This window comes from Symphodus melops, assembly GCF_947650265.1.
Source record: "Symphodus melops genome assembly, chromosome: 14".
In the NCBI taxonomy this organism is placed as follows: Eukaryota; Metazoa; Chordata; class Actinopteri; order Labriformes; family Labridae; genus Symphodus; species Symphodus melops.
In genome coordinates, this window is record NC_136704.1 from 25,573,980 (window position 1) to 25,592,996 (window position 19,017).

The following is a 19,017-nucleotide window of genomic DNA, read 5'->3' on the forward strand; positions in this document are numbered from 1 at the left end:
TGTGTCAGACCTGAAAACATCCCAGTACGGTCTAAGCACGCCTTTACACCGCTTCACTGCTCCACTTCTTTCATATCCTCAGGCTTACAGGGATTTAACTTCTGCTTGTATGAAGGAATCAGATGGACCGTGACGTGGTCAGAGTGGCCCAGTGCAGCGCGGAGGACGGCGTGATGATATAACAGAGATCCAAATCATTTCCCTCTCTGGTCGGACGTTTAATCTATTATACTCATTATAGCCTATGCTTAGGAAGCTCATGTCTGAGGTGACCTTTGTTAAAATCATCAAGGACAATAACTAAGGAGTCCGGGTTTGTCCGCTCCACACACTGTCGGTGTGAGCATACTGTGCCTCCTGCACGTTGACTTCTGGTGGGATGTAAACACCAACCAGAATTTTTGAAGCAAACCCAGAGGAAGAATAAAAAGGTTTACAATGAATGAAAAAAGATTCCAGCTCAGGGGAACAATAACTTTGGATCACTGTGACATCAAAACACACATCAACGCTCTGAGGTTCTGCTGTAATTTAAACTCACCTGATTGGCTGACAGAATAATGAGGCATGGAGGACAAATCCAATCCCAGTGCTGCAGTTTGGCTGAGAGGGGCTAAAGAGTTGGACGAACTGCTATTGGGGGACAACATCAGCACCTGGAGACAAACAGGTGTACTGTAAGCTACTGAGCGAACATGAAACACACAAAGTCAAATTGATCAATATTGACATGAATTCAATTATTACATCATATCATTTCTCTCAATTATTACAGACTATTTGATGTTAAATTAGCGTACGTCTCTAAACACGGGGCGATCATGAGTTCTCCTCCACAGCTCTCTCCTCCTCTCCGCTGTGATGTCACCAGTGACCTCATCACTTAAGTTACTGGTTGCAGTGACGATGTCAGAGCTTTGACTGAACACTGACTCTGATCTCTCCACACCACGCTCCCCATCGCCGTCAATCAGCTGCATAAACATGTGACTCAGGTCAGGCAATGGGAGCAGAAACTCACCCGCAAAATATTTACTTCATAAATCATGACGTCATGCAGTGACATCATGGCTGTTTCATCCTGACATCATGCAGTGACATCATGCAGTGACATCATGCAGTGACATCATGCAGTGGCATCATACAGTGGAATCATGCAGTGACATCATGCAGTGACATCATGCAGTGACATCATGCAGTGACATCATGCAGTGACATCATGGCTGTTTCATCCTGACATCATGCAGTGACATCATGCAGTGACATCATGCAGTGACATCATGCAGTGACATCATGCAGTGACATCATGCAGTGGCATCATACAGTGGAATCATGCAGTGGAAAAATGCAGTGACATCATGCGGTGACATGCAGTGGCATCATGCAGTGACATCATGCAGTGACATCATACAGTGACATCATGCAGTGACATCATGCAGTGACATCATACAGTGACATCATGCAGTGACATCATGCAGTGACATTATGAAGTGGCATCATGCAGTGACATCATACAGTGAAAAATGCAGTGACATCATACAGTGACATCATACAGTGACATTATGAAGTGGCATCATGCAGTGGCATCATACAGTGGCATCATGCAGTGGAAAAATGCAGTGACATCATACATTGATATAACGGCTGTTATACCCTGACATCATGCAGTGACATCATGCAGTGACATCATGCAGTGACATCATGCAGTGACATCATGCAGTGTATGTGAGTTAAATTAGTTGACGCTAACATCAAATGTGAACTGTTCCCATGGAAGTATGCTGTCTGATGTCATCATGTTTTGAGTGATGTCACCTGATTCCTCCACAGAGCTGCCACAGTGTTGTAAAGCAGTAGCAGCATCAGTGGACTGCCGAAGTGAAACCAGTAGAGGTCATTGTTCACCTGCAACCTCCAGGGGGCAGCACAGTCCACTGAGACCACCATGACCAGGCCCATCACACTGCAATAAACAAGTTTCGTATTAATAAATCAGTCTGCAGTTCTCGTTGTGGAGTACACACTTCATTTTATTGATTGGAAGTTTTCTTGATGAAGGCATCCGTAATAAAGACTTCCAAGAATAATTCAAACCGCTGTTACACGTTTATTCACTTCGACTGTAACAGGGAAATACAGTGAGGCAGCCAGCAGGAGGCAGCAGAGCCACCAAACAATGAATGAGAGAGGCTGTGTTTAAATCTACCTGTAATTTTCCTGCATGGCTCCTTCTGTTTGCTTTCCTTCTCTACACTTTTTTTAACCTTCCCCTTTCCTTTCTTCTTTTTTACCTCCTGTTCTTCATCCTAATTTACTTCTCTACCGTTCCCTGTTTGTTTCTCTGTCTCCTCTTCTATTCTTTACATTTTTATCTCCTTCTCTACCTCCTTACCTCTTACTTTCTTTTGTTCTCTTTTCATCCCTCTTTACTTCGCTCTCTGCTTCCCTACCGCCTCTCCTTCCTCTGTACATCCCTTCAGTCTATGTTGAAAATATCTCACCTGGCTGAGGTGCTGTTCGGAGTCCAAGCCTCCTGAAGGGAGGGCAGCTGATAGCAGTACACAAGCAGGAAGTGGGAGGAGGAGTAGACAAGTGACATCACAGACACACACCTGAAGAGTAATGTTGGGACCTGACCAGACCAAGCCCAGCAGGTACACAACACCTGGAAACAAAGAAGATAGAGTAGGGAGGATAGGGAGGGAAAGACAATCCCTGAGGGGGGGTTGGGGGGGGGGGGGTGTAAGAGAGAGAAAGGGGGAGATTACCACCTCAAGATTCTATTGGTCACTGTCATACTGAATTCTATTGGTCACTGACATACTGAATTCTATTAGTCACTGACATACTGAATTCTATTAGTCACTGTCATACTGAATTCTATTGGTCACTGTCATACTGAATTCTATTGGTCACTGACATACTGAATTCTATTGGTCACTGTCATACTGAATTCTATTGGTCACTGTCATACTGAATTCTATTGGTCAATGACATACTGAATTCTATTGGTCACTGACATACTGAATTCTATTGGTCACTGACATACTGAATTCTATTGGTCACTGTCATACTGAATTCTATTGGTCACTGACATACTGAATTCTATTGGTCACTGACATACTGAATTCTATTGGTCACTGACATACTGAATTCTATTGGTCACTGACATACTGAATTCTATTGGTCACTGACATACTGAATTCTATTGGTCACTGACATACTGAATTCTATTGGTCACTGACATACTGAATTCTATTGGTCACTGTCATACTGAATTCTATTGGTCACTGACATACTGAATTCTATTGGTCAATGACATACTGAATTCTATTGGTCACTGTCATACTGAATTCTATTGGTCACTGTCATACTGAATTCTATTGGTCAATGACATACTGAATTCTATTGGTCAATGACATACTGAATTCTATTGGTCACTGTCATACTGAATTCTATTGGTCAATGACATACTGAATTCTATTGGTCACTGACATACTGAATTCTATTGGTCACTGTCATACTGAATTCTATTGGTCAATGACATACTGAATTCTATTGGTCACTGTCATACTGGATTCTATTGGTCAATGACATACTGAATTCTATTGGTCACTGACATACTGAATTCTATTGGTCAATGACATACTGAATTCTATTGGTCACTGTCATACTGGATTCTTACCTGTGAGTCCTAGTAAAACCGTCAGAAGGACTTTCCCTCCTGCTGTTGTCATATTCTCCACAATCTTTCTGGTTTTACAAATCAGTAACTCCAGTTCGAGGAGAACCCTGTTTCTTCTGCATTTCTCCTCCTCCTCTTCACCAAGTACAGAGTACTCCTCAAACATTAGCTCCTCCTGCTCCTCCAGATTCAGCTGTGGCTGGATCTCTTGCTGAGGCTGAAACATGCAGCAAAATGTGTCACCTCTGCCCTCTTAGAGAGTCTCAACATAAAGGTGTGATGGACATTAAGTCAAAAGATCAACAGCCTGACAGGAGGTGGATGAGGAGGAGGACAATGACCACAAGGACGAAGGCGAGGAGGAGGAATAGGACAAGAAGGACGGGGAGGACAATGATGAGAATGAAAAGGGCGAGAAGGACAAGGAGGACGAGAAAGAAAAGGATAAGAGGGATGAGGAGGAGGATAAAAGGGACCAGGAGAAGGCAGAGGACAAGAAGGACAAGGATGAGGAGGACAAGAAGGACAAGGACGAGGAGGACAAGGAGGACAAGGAGGATGGTGTCCTGCAGGTCTAGTTTCATGTTTTTTCAACCATACTCACTGACACTGACAGAACAAATAAAGTGATTGATACCAAGACATAATCATTATAGTGTGTGCAGTCACATAATGATGTTACTGTTAATAAATAGCTGACTGGGTTACACACTAATAGACAGGAAACCTTATTAAGAAACAAGAAGAGACAACTTAACAAGGTTACATCTGCTTTATTAGTGTGTGTTACCTGCATGTTCAGTTCCACAATCAGCCTCCATGTCAGCAAACTGACGACCAACACGCCAACATCTGGAAACAGCTGTCTCACTGCAGAGCCTGCATCACTTCCTTTCAAACTGAGACAGACAGAAAGACGGACAGAGAGACATGTTTTTGTCTTATTTTCTTGTGTGTATATATACAGTATATATATATATATATATATATATATATATATATATATATATATATATATTACAGTATATATATATATATATATATATATTACAGTATATATATATATATATATATATATATATATCATCTGTTTCTACTCACTGTGTGTGTTTGTGTGTGTGTTTGAGTTTATTGGTGTGTAAGTGTTTAAAGAGTTAGAGTCTAGACAGAGAGAGTACTGTCAGTCCCTCCTGCTTCTGACACACACACACACACACACACACACACACACACACACACACACACACACACACACACACACACACACACACACACACACACACACACACACACACACACACACACACACACACACACACACACACACACACACACACACACACACACACACACTGTCTGTCTGTCTGTCTGTTGTGGTCTTACCTCAGAAGGCCCAGCTGACTGAGACTTTTCTGCCATGATGTACCTGCAGAAAGACAGGTGACTGTTACACAGGTGAGCAGACAGACAGGTGACTGTTACACAGGTGAGCAGACAGACAGGTGACTGTTACACAGGTGAGTAGACAGACAGGTGACTGTTACACAGGTGAGCAGACAGACAGGTGACTGTGACACAGGTGAGCAGACAGACAGGTGACTGTTACACAGGTGAGCAGACAGACAGGTGACTGTTACACAGGTGAGCAGACAGACAGGTGACTGTGACACAGGTGAGCAGACAGACAGGTGACTGTTACACAGGTGAGCAGACAGACAGGTGACTGTGACACAGGTGAGCAGACAGACAGGTGACTGTGACACAGGTGAGCAGATAGACAGGTGACTGTGACACAGGTGAGTAGACAGAAAGGTGACTGTTACACAGGTGAGCAGACAGACAGGTGACTGTGACACAGGTGAGCAGACAGACAGGTGCTTCTTACAGTTAGACTCGGGCTGGTGGCTCAGGGTCGTCAGCTGAAAGAACGACTGCAGCAACAGAAAGAGAAAGCTGGAGACACAGAGCGCCATCACACAGCGACGCACGTTACCTTGGAAACACAACACGCACATCATTCAGAAACAACAATCACATGATGGACTCAATGTTTGCAGCCATGTGTCTTTTGAATGAACATTAATGTAAGCTGAAGACTTTGTGGTTTTATGGGATCATGTGTTTAATGGATTGACATTATTGTTAATGAGTCATGTAATGAAGTGTCTTATGAGATAAGGCTGATTAGTATTTAAAAATGTAAAATGTATATGCTCAACATTCATTCAAAGATTGTGCATGTGCTTTGTTTGGACAGGTACTAGAATTGGGTTTTTTTTTAGAACCAATCAACATTAAATCCTTCTGTTGATATTAAGTGGATCGATCTGATTCCCCCTTGGTTTCCTGTTGGTTTGTGGATCCAGTTAGAACCGTCAGTATCCTACAAATGGTCCTTGGAGCCGGACACTGAGCCACAGTCCTCACAGTGACCGAGACAAGGATGGAGCCGAGGAGGCAGCAGACTTCACCCAGCCACTCTAACCCCTGAGCCACTCCTGAAATGACTCCAAAATCCTCTAACCAATCAATCAATCCATCAATCAATCTTTATTTGTATAGCGTCAGTTCATAACAGGTGTTATCTGGAGACACTTTACATAAAGCAGGTAAACATGTTCATTGTTATGTTTACATAAAGCAGGTAAACATGTTCATTGTTTACATAAAGCAGGTAAACATGTTCATTGTTATGTTTACATAAAGCAGGTAAACATGCTCATTGTTTACATAAAGCAGGTAAACATGCTCATTGTTTACATAAAGCAGGTAAACATGTTCATTGTTTACATAAAGCAGGTAAACATGTTCATTGTTATGTTTACATAAAGCAGGTAAACATGCTCATTGTTTACATAAAGCAGGTAAACATGTTCATTGTTTACATAAAGCAGGTAAACATGCTCATTGTTTACATAAAGCAGGTAAACATGTTCATTGTTTACATAAAGCAGGTAAACATGCTCATTGTTTACATAAAGCAGGTAAACATGTTCATTGTTATGTTTACATAAAGCAGGTAAACATGTTCATTGTTTACATAAAGCAGGTAAACATGTTCATTGTTTACATAAAGCAGGTAAACATGCTTATTGTTTACATAAAGCAGGTAAACATGTTCATTGTTTACATAAAGCAGGTAAACATGCTCATTGTTATGTTTTCATAAAGCAGGTAAACATGTTCATTGTTTACATAAAGCAGGTAAACATGCTCATTGTTTACATAAAGCAGGTAAACATGCTCATTGTTATGTTTACATAAAGCAGGTAAACATGTTCATTGTTTACATAAAGCAGGTAAACATGTTCATTGTTTACATAAAGCAGGTAAACATGTTCATTGTTTACATAAAGCAGGTAAACATGCTCATTGTTTACATAAAGCAGGTAAACATGCTCATTGTTTACATAAAGCAGGTAAACATGTTCATTGTTTACATAAAGCAGGTAAACATGCTCATTGTTTACATAAAGCAGGTAAACATGTTCATTGTTTTCATAAAGCAGGTAAACATGTTCATTGTTTACATAAAGCAGGTAAACATGCTCATTGTTTACATAAAGCAGGTAAACATGCTCATTGTTATGTTTACATAAAGCAGGTAAACATGCTCATTGTTTACATAAAGCAGGTAAACATGCTCATTGTTATGTTTACATAAAGCAGGTAAACATGCTCATTGTTATGTTTACATAAAGCAGGTAAACATGCTCATTGTTTACATAAAGCAGGTAAACATGCTCATTGTTTACATAAAGCAGGTAAACATGCTCATTGTTATGTTTACATAAAGCAGGTAAACATGCTCATTGTTATGTTTACATAAAGCAGGTAAACATGCTCATTGTTTACATAAAGCAGGTAAACATGCTCATTGTTTACATAAAGCAGGTAAACATGCTCATTGTTTACATAAAGCAGGTAAACATGCTCATTGTTTACATAAAGCAGGTAAACATGCTCATTGTTTACATAAAGCAGGTAAACATGCTCATTGTTATGTTTACATAAAGCAGGTAAACATGTTCATTGTTATGTTTACATAAAGCAGGTAAACATGTTCATTGTTTACATAAAGCAGGTAAACATGCTCATTGTTTACATAAAGCAGGTAAACATGCTTATTGTTTACATAAAGCAGGTAAACATGTTCATTGTTTACATAAAGCAGGTAAACATGTTCATTGTTTACATAAAGCAGGTAAACATGTTCATTGTTTACATAAAGCAGGTAAACATGTTCATTGTTATGTTTACATAAAGCAGGTAAACATGTTCATTGTTTACATAAAGCAGGTAAACATGCTCATTGTTTACATAAAGCAGGTAAACATGTTCATTGTTTACATAAAGCAGGTAAACATGTTAATTGTTTACATAAAGCAGGTAAACATGCTCATTGTTTACATAAAGCAGGTAAACATGCTCATTGTTTACATAAAGCAGGTAAACATGCTCATTGTTTACATAAAGCAGGTAAAGGACCTTACTGATGGATATATTAAAGAGCTCAGCTTAATCCATCATAGAAGAACAAACTTCCCTTTAACAGGCAGAAATCTTCAGCAGACCCGGAACATGATGAACAGCCATCTGCTAAACTGCAGATGACTGCAGATAACCCATCACAACAAACAGAGCCTAGCCTTTTACCTAAGCCATGACTACCTCTCACCTCTCATGAAGTCCATTGGCCATCATAAAAGTGTAAAGTTTCAGCTACATCTCTAACAGAACACGTGAACCTGGGGCTAGACCTAAAAGAATGAGACGACTCCCTGGTTTTTATGGAGTTGACGTGCCCAAGCAGAAGGCCTCCACACTCTTGCATGGCTCACATAGTTCTCACATTAAGACCTCCAAGTCAGCCTTTAGTTTCCCGGGTTACACAGAAACCCTGTTTCCACCGAGTGGTTCGGTTCGGCACGCATTTTACGGCGTTTCCATAGGCAGGAAAGATTCCCAAATAACTGATCCGTTCCGTCCTTCTCTTTGGGACCCTTCTGTTCTTGGGGTTCCCAAGAATATGGAGCCATGGAGCTATGGAGCTTTAACACTGCAGTCTGTTGATTGGTCAACAGAATCATCACTTCCCGTGTGACAGCGGCAAACACAACCCTGCCGGTTTTAAACAGTCGATTGTTTACGTCTGTGTTTCTCCTCGCCGCACACAGCCTTCTCTGAAACAAAGCTGGATTGAGTTCTTGTAATAAAGAGTCACATGACAGTGACAGAGGAGATGACCTGCTGGATGTCTTCTTCGTTAGTTTTGTTTGTGCAGCGTTTTTCTTCTTTGCTGAATTTATTAGTTAGTTAGACGCTATTACGTAGCTGACGTGGCTAATGGCCGTCGGCTTACACGCCACCTACCAAATAGGGCACGAGTGGCTGTGGAAACAGGATCAGGCTTTACTGAAGCAAACTGTACTGATCTGTACCAGACTGCTGTGTGGAAACAGGGCTAGAAAGGTCCCAAAGAGTAGGATGGTAGGGATCGGCTATTTGGGAACCTTTCCCGGGATTAGTCTATGGAAACACTGCAAAATGCGCACCATACCGAGATGAACCGAACCGCTCAGTGGAAACAGGGCTTTGCATGGTCCACTGCGAAAAGTTTTGGATCTGTAATAAGAACCTAAACAGGAAATGATGTCACAAATCATCTTCCTCAGGAAGATCATTCCGGAAACATCTCACATTCTGGGTCTTTTTTAAATCTTAATAAAAAGTTAAAACAAAAAATAATCGTTTTGCCTCGGGGTCGACCACCAGAAGAGCTGGAGGAGGTGTCTGGGGCCAGGGAAGTCTGGGCGTCTCTGCTTAGACTGCTGCCCCCACGACCCGGCCCCGGATAAGAGGCAGAAAATGGATGGATGGATGGATGGATAGACAAGTTAATGTAAAATAAGCTTTATAAGCAAGATGCCTCTAATAAACCATGGTAACACACATTTCCTGTTTCTGCCTGAGAGAGAGAAGTATTTCTCAAAACTTGAAACTGCATTTCTGCCCTAAACACCTGGAGGAAGGACACTTTATTCAGCTGAGTGTGACTTCTAACAGAGTGCACTTCATCACAGAGGGGGAAGGGTCAGGAGTGGTACCTGAGGAGGGGTCAGGAGTGGTTCCTGAGGAGGGGTCAGGAGTGGTTCCTGAGGAGGGTAAGGGGTCAGGAGTGGTTCCTGAGAAGGGTAAGGGGTCAGGAGTGGTTCCTGAGGAGGGGTCAGGAGTGGTTCCTGAGAAGGGTAAGGGGTCAGGAGTGATTCCTGAGAAGGGTAAGGGGTCAGGAGTGGTTCCTGAGGAGGGGTCAGGAGTGGTACCTGAGGAGGGGTCAGGAGTGGTTCCTGAGGAGGGGTTAGGAGTGGTACCTGAGGAGGGGTCAGGGGTCAGGAGTGGTTCCTGAGAAGGGTAAGGGGTCAGGAGTGGTACCTGAGGAGGGGTCAGGAGTGGTACCTGAGGAGGGGTTAGGAGTGGTTCCTGAGGAGGGGTCAGGGGTCAGGAGTGGTTCCTGAGAAGGGTAAGGGGTCAGGAGTGGTACCTGAGGAGGGGTCAGGAGTGGTACCTGAGGAGGGGTTAGGAGTGGTACCTGAGGAGGGGTTAGGAGTGGTTCCTGAGGAGGGGTTAGGAGTGGTTCCTGAGGAGGGGTCAGGAGTGGTTCCTGAGAAGGGTCAGGGGTCAGGAGTGGTTCCTGAGAAGGGTAAGGGGTCAGGAGTGATTCCTGAGAAGGGTAAGGGGTCAGGAGTGGTTCCTGAGGAGGGGTTAGGAGTGGTACCTGAGGAGGGGTCAGGGGTCAGGAGTGGTTCCTGAGAAGGGTAAGGGGTCAGGAGTGGTACCTGAGGAGGGGTCAGGAGTGGTACCTGAGGAGGGGTTAGGAGTGGTTCCTGAGGAGGGGTCAGGGGTCAGGAGTGGTTCCTGAGAAGGGTAAGGGGTCAGGAGTGGTACCTGAGGAGGGGTCAGGAGTGGTACCTGAGGAGGGGTCGGGAGTGGTACCTGAGGAGGGGTTAGGAGTGGTACCTGAGGAGGGGTTAGGAGTGGTTCCTGAGGAGGGGTCAGGAGTGGTTCCTGAGGAGGGGTCAGGAGTGGTTCCTGAGAAGGGTCAGGGGTCAGGAGTGGTTCCTGAGAAGGGTAAGGGGTCAGGAGTGGTACCTGAGGAGGGGCCAGGAGTGGTACCTGAGGAGGGGTTAGGAGTGGTACCTGAGGAGGGGTCAGGAGTGGTACCTGAGGAGGGGTCAGGAGTGGTACCTGAGGAGGGGTCAGGAGTGGTACCTGAGGAGGGGTTAGGAGTGGTACCTGAGGAGGGGTTAGGAGTGGTACCTGAGGAGGGGTCAGGAGTGGTACCTGAGGAGGGGTTAGGAGTGGTACCTGAGGAGGGGTTAGGAGTGGTTCCTGAGGAGGGGTCAGGCAGCAGTGGCAGCAGCAGCAGCAGGAGGACGTACACCAGAGAGAATCCGTTAAACCGCAACACACATGCTGTGAAAACACAAAATTCATCAATCAATCAGTGATCGATACAAAGATCCTCATGCCAGCTCGCATATCTTAACGAGAGAACCAGGTGGGCACATCATGGAGGGGGGAGAGACCAGCTCGTCGTGGAGGGGGGAGAGACTGATCTGTAGTCCATCGCTTGGGATCAGTCTCTTCTACCCAGGAATGTGGCAAGATGTCCTCTATTGCACAGGAACCCTCTGAGGACTCTGGGAAGTACAGAGCTGGGGGGGCACAGGCTTTGAACAAACTGCACCATAAATCGAGTACTGATTCATGTTCTGTCTGCGGCCTCCTGCTGATCAGTGTGTGTATTCTGTACATGCACAAGAGTCGCATCTTCTGAAGATTGGGAGACTTGAGGAGGGGGAGGGGGCAGAGGATTGGCTGGTGCCTGCAGGCAGAAAGCATTCAGTTGGGGGGGTGAATGGTGGCTCTGTCTACACTGCTCTCCAAACCTCCGATATGTTGTTCTGCCGAAGTTTTCTCTCCCCTCCTCTCCGATCAACTTCAGGGCCGTATGTTTGTCAGCTCCTCTGAAACCCCTTCTCTTTTCTGCTCTAAAAATCCTCACTGTGTGTGTAAGTGTGTTGGGGGGGCTGTAGACAGGAAAAGTGCTTCCCTGTTTGGATCCCCTCCCCCAACATCCGCACACAAATTAGTTCTACTTTCTCAGGTAACATCTGTCTCTCTCTTTGCCACACACACACACACACACACACACACACACACACACACACACACACACACACACACACACACACACACACACACACACACACACACACACACACACACACACACACACACCTTTGGAATGTGAAGCAGTTTGCTCTTTAAAGGAAAATTTCTGCAAACATCAAAGACTCTTCATACACCTCCTAAAAACTACCTCATGTTTACTTCAGCATGCTTTTGCAATACTCTTACACCTTGGAAGGTTCTGGGACACCTTGGAAGGTTTTGGGACATCTTGGAAGGTTCTGGGACATCTTGGAAGGCTCTGGGACACATTGGAAGATGCTGGGACACCTTGGAAGGTTCTGGGACACATTGGAAGATGCTGGGACACCTTGGAAGGTTCTGGGACACCTTGGAAGGTTTTGGGACATCTTGGAAGGTTCTGGGATATGTTAAATCGTTCTGGAACATCTTGGAAGGTTCTGGGACATCTTGTAAGGTTGTGGGACATCTTGGAAGGCTCTGGGACACATTGGAAGATGCTGGGACACCTTGGAAGGTTCTGGGACACATTGGAAGATGCTGGGACACATTGGAAGGTTCTGGGACACATTGGAAGATGCTGGGACACATTGGAAGGTTCTGGGACACATTGGAAGGTTCTGGGACATCTTGGAAGATGCTGGGACACCTTGGAAGGTTCGGGGTCATCTTGGAAGATGCTGGGACATCTTGGAAGGTTCGGGGTCATCTTGGAAGATGCTGGGACACATTGGAAGATGCTGGGACACCTTGGAAGATGCTGGGACATCTTGGAAGGTTCGGGGTCATCTTGGAAGATGCTGGGACATCTTGGAAGGTTCGGGTCATCTTGGAAGTTGCAGGCATATCTTGGAAGGTTCTGGGATATGTTAAATCGTTCTGGAACATCTTGGAAGGTTTGGGGACATCTTGTAAGGTTGTGGGACATCTTGGAAGGTGTTAAGACACCCGAGAAGTTGTATAAATGTCTCTTTACGAACTACTTACTGCATGTGTGGATGTCACTCAGAAACTCATCACTAACGTCACATTTTCACTAAGGTCTGTACATGTTGGCAAGTTCAGAACATGTAAATATGTGTAAAAAAAAAAAAAAGAAAAAACTATTTTCTTTGCCTGGAAGTTTTCTTCATGTCATGCAATATGACGCTTTTTACATCACATGAAGAAAACTTTAAAGCAAAGAAAAACATATTTTTCTGGTCTCAGGGCAAAATGTGGGCTGGACTCACGACCATTCAACACTACTACCATGTTTCTAATGATACACAGCTTCATGTAAATGGGTGAAGTATCCCTTTAAGTCAGTGTGGTTCTCTTTTTAAGTCAGGGTGGTTCTCTCTTTAAGTCAGTGTGGTTCTCTCTTTAAGTCAGGGTGGTTCTCTCTTTAAGTCAGTGTGGTTCTCTCTTTAAGTCAGGGTGGTTCTCTCTTTAAGTCAGTGTGGTTCTCTCTTTAAGTCAGGGTGGTTCTCTCTTTAAGTCAGGGTGGTTCTCTCTTTAAGTCAGGGTGGTTCTCTCTTTAAGTCAGTGTGGTTCTCTCTTTAAGTCAGGGTGGTTCTCTCTTTAAGTCAGGGTGGTTCTCTCTTTAAGTCAGGGTGGTTCTCTCTTTAAGTCAGTGTGGTTCTCTCTTTAAGTCAGGGTGGTTCTCTCTTTAAGTCAGGGTGGTTCTCTCTTTAAGTCAGTGTGGTTCTCTCTTTAAGTCAGGGTGGTTCTCTCTTTAAGTCAGTGTGGTTCTCTCTTTAAGTCAGAGTGGTTCTCTCTTTAAGTCAGGGTGGTTTTTTTAAGTCAGTGTGGTTCTCTCTTTTAGTCAGGGTGGTTCTCTCTTTAAGTCAGGGTGGTTCTCTCTTTTAGTCAGTGTGGTTCTCTCTTTAAGTCAGGGTGGTTCTCTCTTTAAGTCAGGGTGGTTCTCTCTTTAAGTCAGGGTGGTTCTCTCTTTTAGTCAGTGTGGTTCTCTCTTTTAGTCAGTGTGGTTCTCTCTTTGAGTCAGGGTGGTTCTCTCTTTAAATCAGTGTGGTTCTCTCTTTAAGTCAGGGTGGTTCTCTCTTTAAGTCAGGGTGGTTTTTTTAAGTCAGGGTGGTTCTCTCTTTTAGTCAGTGTGGCTCTCTCTTTTAGTCAGGGTGGTTCTCTCTTTTAGTCAGTGTGGTTCTCTCTTTTAGTCAGTGTGGTTCTCTCTTTTAGTCAGTGTGGTTCTCTCTTTTAGTCAGTGTGGTTCTCTCTTTAAGTCAGGGTGGTTCTCTCTTTAAGTCAGGGTGGTTCTCTCTTTAAGTCAGTGTGGTTCTCTCTTTAAGTCAGTGTGGTTCTCTCTTTAAGTCAGGGTGGTTTTTTTAAGTCAGTGTGGTTCTCTCTTTTAGTCAGGGTGGTTCTCTCTTTTAGTCAGGGTGGTTCTCTCTTTTAGTCAGGGTGGTTCTCTCTTTTAGTCAGTGTGGTTCTCTCTTTAAGTCAGTGTGGTTCTCTCTTTAAGTCAGGGTGGTTCTCTCTTTAAGTCAGGGTGGTTCTCTCTTTAAGTCAGGGTGGTTCTCTCTTTAAGTCAGTGTGGTTCTCTCTTTAAGTCAGGGTGGTTCTCTCTTTAAGTCAGGGTGGTTCTCTCTTTAAGTCAGTGTGGTTCTCTCTTTAAGTCAGTGTGGTTCTCTCTTTAAGTCAGGGTGGTTCTCTTTTAGTCAGTGTGGTTCTCTCTTTAAGTCAGAGTGGTTCTCTCTTTAAGTCAGGGTGGTTCTCTCTTTAAGTCAGTGTGGTTCTCTCTTTAAGTCAGGGTGGTTCTCTTTTAGTCAGTGTGGTTCTCTCTTTAAGTCAGTGTGGTTCTCTCTTTAAGTCAGGGTGGTTCTCTCTTTAAGTCAGGGTGGTTCTCTCTTTAAGTCAGTGTGGTTCTCTCTTTAAGTCAGTGTGGTTCTCTCTTTAAGTCAGGGTGGTTCTCTTTTAGTCAGTGTGGTTCTCTCTTTAAGTCAGTGTGGTTCTCTCTTTAAGTCAGTGTGGTTCTCTCTTTAAGTCAGTGTGGTTCTCTCTTTAAGTCAGGGTGGTTCTCTTTAAGTCAGTGTGGTTCTCTCTTTAAGTCAGGGTGGTTCTCTCTTTAAGTCAGGGTGGTTCTCTCTTTAAGTCAGGGTGGTTCTCTCTTTTAGTCAGAGATATTTAGAGACCAGCAGTTCGTTAGAGAGTTCACTTCCTCGAAAAATATTTCCTTATTTATGAAACCTCGACTTACTAAGTGGAAGTTCAAGAGACACTCCATGGTCCTCATTTTCGTACTGAAAGCTGCTGCTTTACTGATATAACTATAGGCTCAAATAAGGACTTTATTCTCATTAATTGATATCATAGAGTAGGCTATTGTGTGATATCTTACCTGCAGTCAAAGTGAAGGGCAACACAACCCTAATAAAAACACCTGCAGTCACCTCTGAGGGCATCCTGATCCCACTCAGTACTGTGCTTTAGTCCGCGTATTTTAAAGATCAGATCCTGTCCCGAGTCAATCAGATCCTGTCCCGAGTCAATCAGATCCTGTCCAGGGTAAATCAGGGGTCAATCAGATCCTGTCCAGGGTAAATCAGGGGCCAATAAGATGCGGTCCCGGCAATAGTCCCCGCAGCAGCGGACGTCAGACCTGCGCGAGCCCGTTGAAGGAACCGCGAGGCCGGCTGAGGGCGGTGACGCAACCCGTTGCCATCTTCCGAACCTGGAGCCCCCGAACCTGGAGCCCCAGAGGGACAGACAGGCTGAGAGACAGACAGGCTGAGAGACAGACAGGCTGAGGGACAGACAGGCTGAGGGACAGACAGGCTGAGGGACAGACAGGCTGAGAGACAGACAGGCTGAGAGACAGACAGGCTGAGGGACAGACAGGCTGAGGGACAGACAGGCTGAGGGACAGACAGGCTGAGGGACAGACAGGCTGAGGGACAGACAGGCTGAGAGACAGACAGGCTACTTTCAGCCACAGAGTTCAATTTTTAAGCAGTCTTCTCTCTGCCTGTCTCTTTCTTCTGTCTCTCGGTCCTCTTGCCTGTCTGTCGGTCGTCCTGTCTCTAAGTCCTCCAGTCTGTCTGTCGTTCTGTCTTTGAGTCCTCCTGTCTGTCTGTCGTCCTGTCTCTCGGTCCTCCTGTCCGTCTGTCCAAAGCTTTGAATCCCTTAAAAACAAATAAAAAGTAACAAGCTCGCGCAGAAAAAGAGACGGGCTTTGCGTTCTTCTCCTTTTGTCCCTCCTGCTCCTTCTCCTCTCTTTTCTTCTTCTTCTCTGGTGTTTTTCAGACAAACTGAAGGATGTTGAACTTTTCTTCTCTCCAACGCTTCAGCAGGAGCTCGCATGCTCCGCCCACCGTGTGATTGACAGCTTCCTTGGTAAATCAGCGGATGTGCTGTCAATAACTTTAATAGGACATTGAAGCCACGCCCCTTTAAAAACGTAGCTAATTTACCAGTTAACATACATGTTGAGATGTATCTGACCCTTAAACAAATAACTGATGTGTAATGTGTGTGCTGTTTGTAAACAAAGAAATAAACACCATTAAATTATTAATATAAAGACAAGGAAGAGACTCCCTGTTAACATCGTAAAGTTATTATTTCATATGGTGCACAAACTTTTCTATAAGAGAAACCTGCTGCTGTGAAAAAACTATACTGTTAGGGGTAGGGTTAACCCAAACCCTGTGAACAGAAGTCCACTATCTAACAGAGTCCTCTAACAGAGTCCTCTAACAGAGTCCTCTATCTAACAGAGTCCTCTATCTAACAGGGTCCTCTATCTAACAGAGTCCTCTATCTAACAGAGTCCTCTATCTAACAGGGTCCTCTATCTAACAGGGTCCTCTATCTAACAGAGTCCTCTATCTAACAGGGTCCTCTAACAGAGTCCTCTATCTAACAGAGTCCTCTATCTGACAGAGTCCTCTATCTAACAGGGTCCTCTAACAGAGTCCTCTATCTAACAGGGTCCTCTAACAGAGTCCTCTATCTAACAGGGTCCTCTATCTAACAGAGTCCTCTATCTAACAGGGTCCTCTAACAGAGTATTTATCAGTATAGTAATTTCATGTCTTTTGTTTCTTTATATTTTGTAAAGACTGTTTGTCATATTTTCTGCACCGTAAAGTTCAAGTTTGAACGACAATACAGAAAGTCTAACTGTGTGCCTCCTGAGAAGAGATACACACACACACACACACACACACACACACACACACACACACACAGACACACACACACACACACACAGACACACACACACACACACACACACACACACACACACAGACACACACACAGACACACACACACACACACACAGACACAGACACACACACAGACAGACACACACACACACACACACACACACACACACACACACAGACACACACACACACACACACAGACACACACACACACACACACACACACACACACACACACAGACACACACACAGACAGACACACACACACACACACACAGACACACACACACACACACACGGAGTAGCTTCAGTGAATCGATGAATGTCACATTTAATTTAATGTGAACACATATCCCATAATCCTCTGCAGCATGATGGTGAGACTCTAACAGCTGTATGCCCCGCCCCATCCTGTGAGTGACAGCTGTGAGGGGAGGGGGGGGGGTTAATCTTTGTGGGAGGGGCCTCATGTGTCTAATCCATTAAAACCACTGAGCGGGCGAGAGACAGAGAGAGAGAGAAACAAAGGCGTCATTACTCATCTGAACAGACCTTCATCCTCATCTTCATCACTGAGCCATCTGCACTCCTGTACAGGTAAACTGTTCATGTTCACTGTGTGTGTGTGTGTGTGTGTGTGTGTGTGTGTGTGTGTGTGTGTGTGTGTGTGTGTGTGTGTAAACATGTCGACATGCTAAACTGCAGAGCTTCAGCTCACACACACACTCTGTAAACAGGTCACAGTAGAGAGTACGGAGGCCCTTCAGGGTCACACTTCATTCAGGATCAGTTAGTGAAAGATGATGTCAGACCTGTCCGTCACTATGGAGACGTGATGTCATCATGAGTCATCTAAACATTGTTGTTTTTAGTCAAACGTTCATTTGGCCTATTTAAATAATCTCCCAGAATCCAGACTAAAAATGTACGAGCGCCAAAAACCCGGAAATGGCGTGCACATAAAATAATTCTGATTTATAAAACAGTTTGTACGCACACCTTCACACAGTCCGCTCCTCTCAGGTCCATCCGGGATGATCAAGGTGAGACGGCGTTGATGAAATAGATTTAAATATTGTCATATTGAAAGTTACTTATTGAACTCACGACATGAAACAATTTAATGATTATAAATGATTCTGTTAGTTTGATGTTCAGAGAAATAAAATGTGTGAAGAGCTAAGTTTATGTCATGTCTTTTTTTTCTTTTTTTCTGTCCGGATCACTTCCTGACATAATTTATTGGTGAGTAAATAACACACACACACACACACACACGCACACACACACACACACACACACACACACACACACACACACACACAGCATGGGCTCATCACAACCAGCAACCTCTGGTGATTAAAAATTAAGTCAATGCTGAAGTGTAACATCCTGCAGTACCTGGAGTGTCCACTAGAGGCTGGCTGCAGTACCTGGAGTGTCCACTAGAGGCTGGCTGCAGCAGCACAGGAAGTCACATACACACCCATTCAAACAGCCTGTTTTTACAGCAGACATGAACATGTTTACAGCCTGCTTCAAAAAACCAAATAGGTGTGATTAGCTCATGTCTCCATCCACACACACTGTACGGGGGGAATGTTTTGATGACTCAGCAGTTTTGATTGGATGAAGGATCAGAGTTATTCACAATAAGGCGTGTAGCTGAGCTGATTGACAGGTGGGCGCCGTGTCACGGTTTGTCAGGAGGCTTAAAACCCGCCTCAGCTCTCAGCCTGTCGTTAGCTTGACTCAGAGTTAGCCTGAGACAGCATTTCCAGCACGGAGACCGCCATCCATGGGACTCCAGCGCCCCCCTGCAGGGACACACGGGGGACTCCAGCGCCCCCTGCAGGGACACACGGGGGACTCCAGCGCCCCCTGCAGGAACACACGGGGGACTCCAGCGCCCCCTGCAGGGACACACGGGGGACTCCAGCGCCCCCTGCA

The 19,017-nt window shown here is 44.6% G+C and overlaps 1 protein-coding gene across 1 annotated transcript in view; it reads right to left on the reverse strand.

Annotated features, from left to right (window-relative positions):
• LOC306834906 (piezo-type mechanosensitive ion channel component 2-like) overlaps window positions 1-16,212 on the reverse strand; it is a 52,574-nt gene extending 36,362 nt beyond the window's left edge. The window contains exons 1-10 of the mRNA XM_079361193.1: window positions 15,237-16,212; window positions 11,051-11,158; window positions 5,571-5,678; window positions 5,069-5,111; window positions 4,476-4,584; window positions 3,686-3,902; window positions 2,502-2,715; window positions 1,816-1,963; window positions 801-974; window positions 542-656 (exon numbers count right to left, since the gene is read on the reverse strand). Of these exons, the coding sequence (XP_079217319.1) occupies window positions 542-656; window positions 801-974; window positions 1,816-1,963; window positions 2,502-2,715; window positions 3,686-3,902; window positions 4,476-4,584; window positions 5,069-5,111; window positions 5,571-5,678; window positions 11,051-11,158; window positions 15,237-15,300 (1,300 nt within the window). The 5' untranslated portion in view covers window positions 15,301-16,212. The remainder of the gene's footprint in view (window positions 1-541; window positions 657-800; window positions 975-1,815; window positions 1,964-2,501; window positions 2,716-3,685; window positions 3,903-4,475; window positions 4,585-5,068; window positions 5,112-5,570; window positions 5,679-11,050; window positions 11,159-15,236) is intronic.
• Window positions 16,213-19,017: the final 2,805 nt, after the last annotated feature.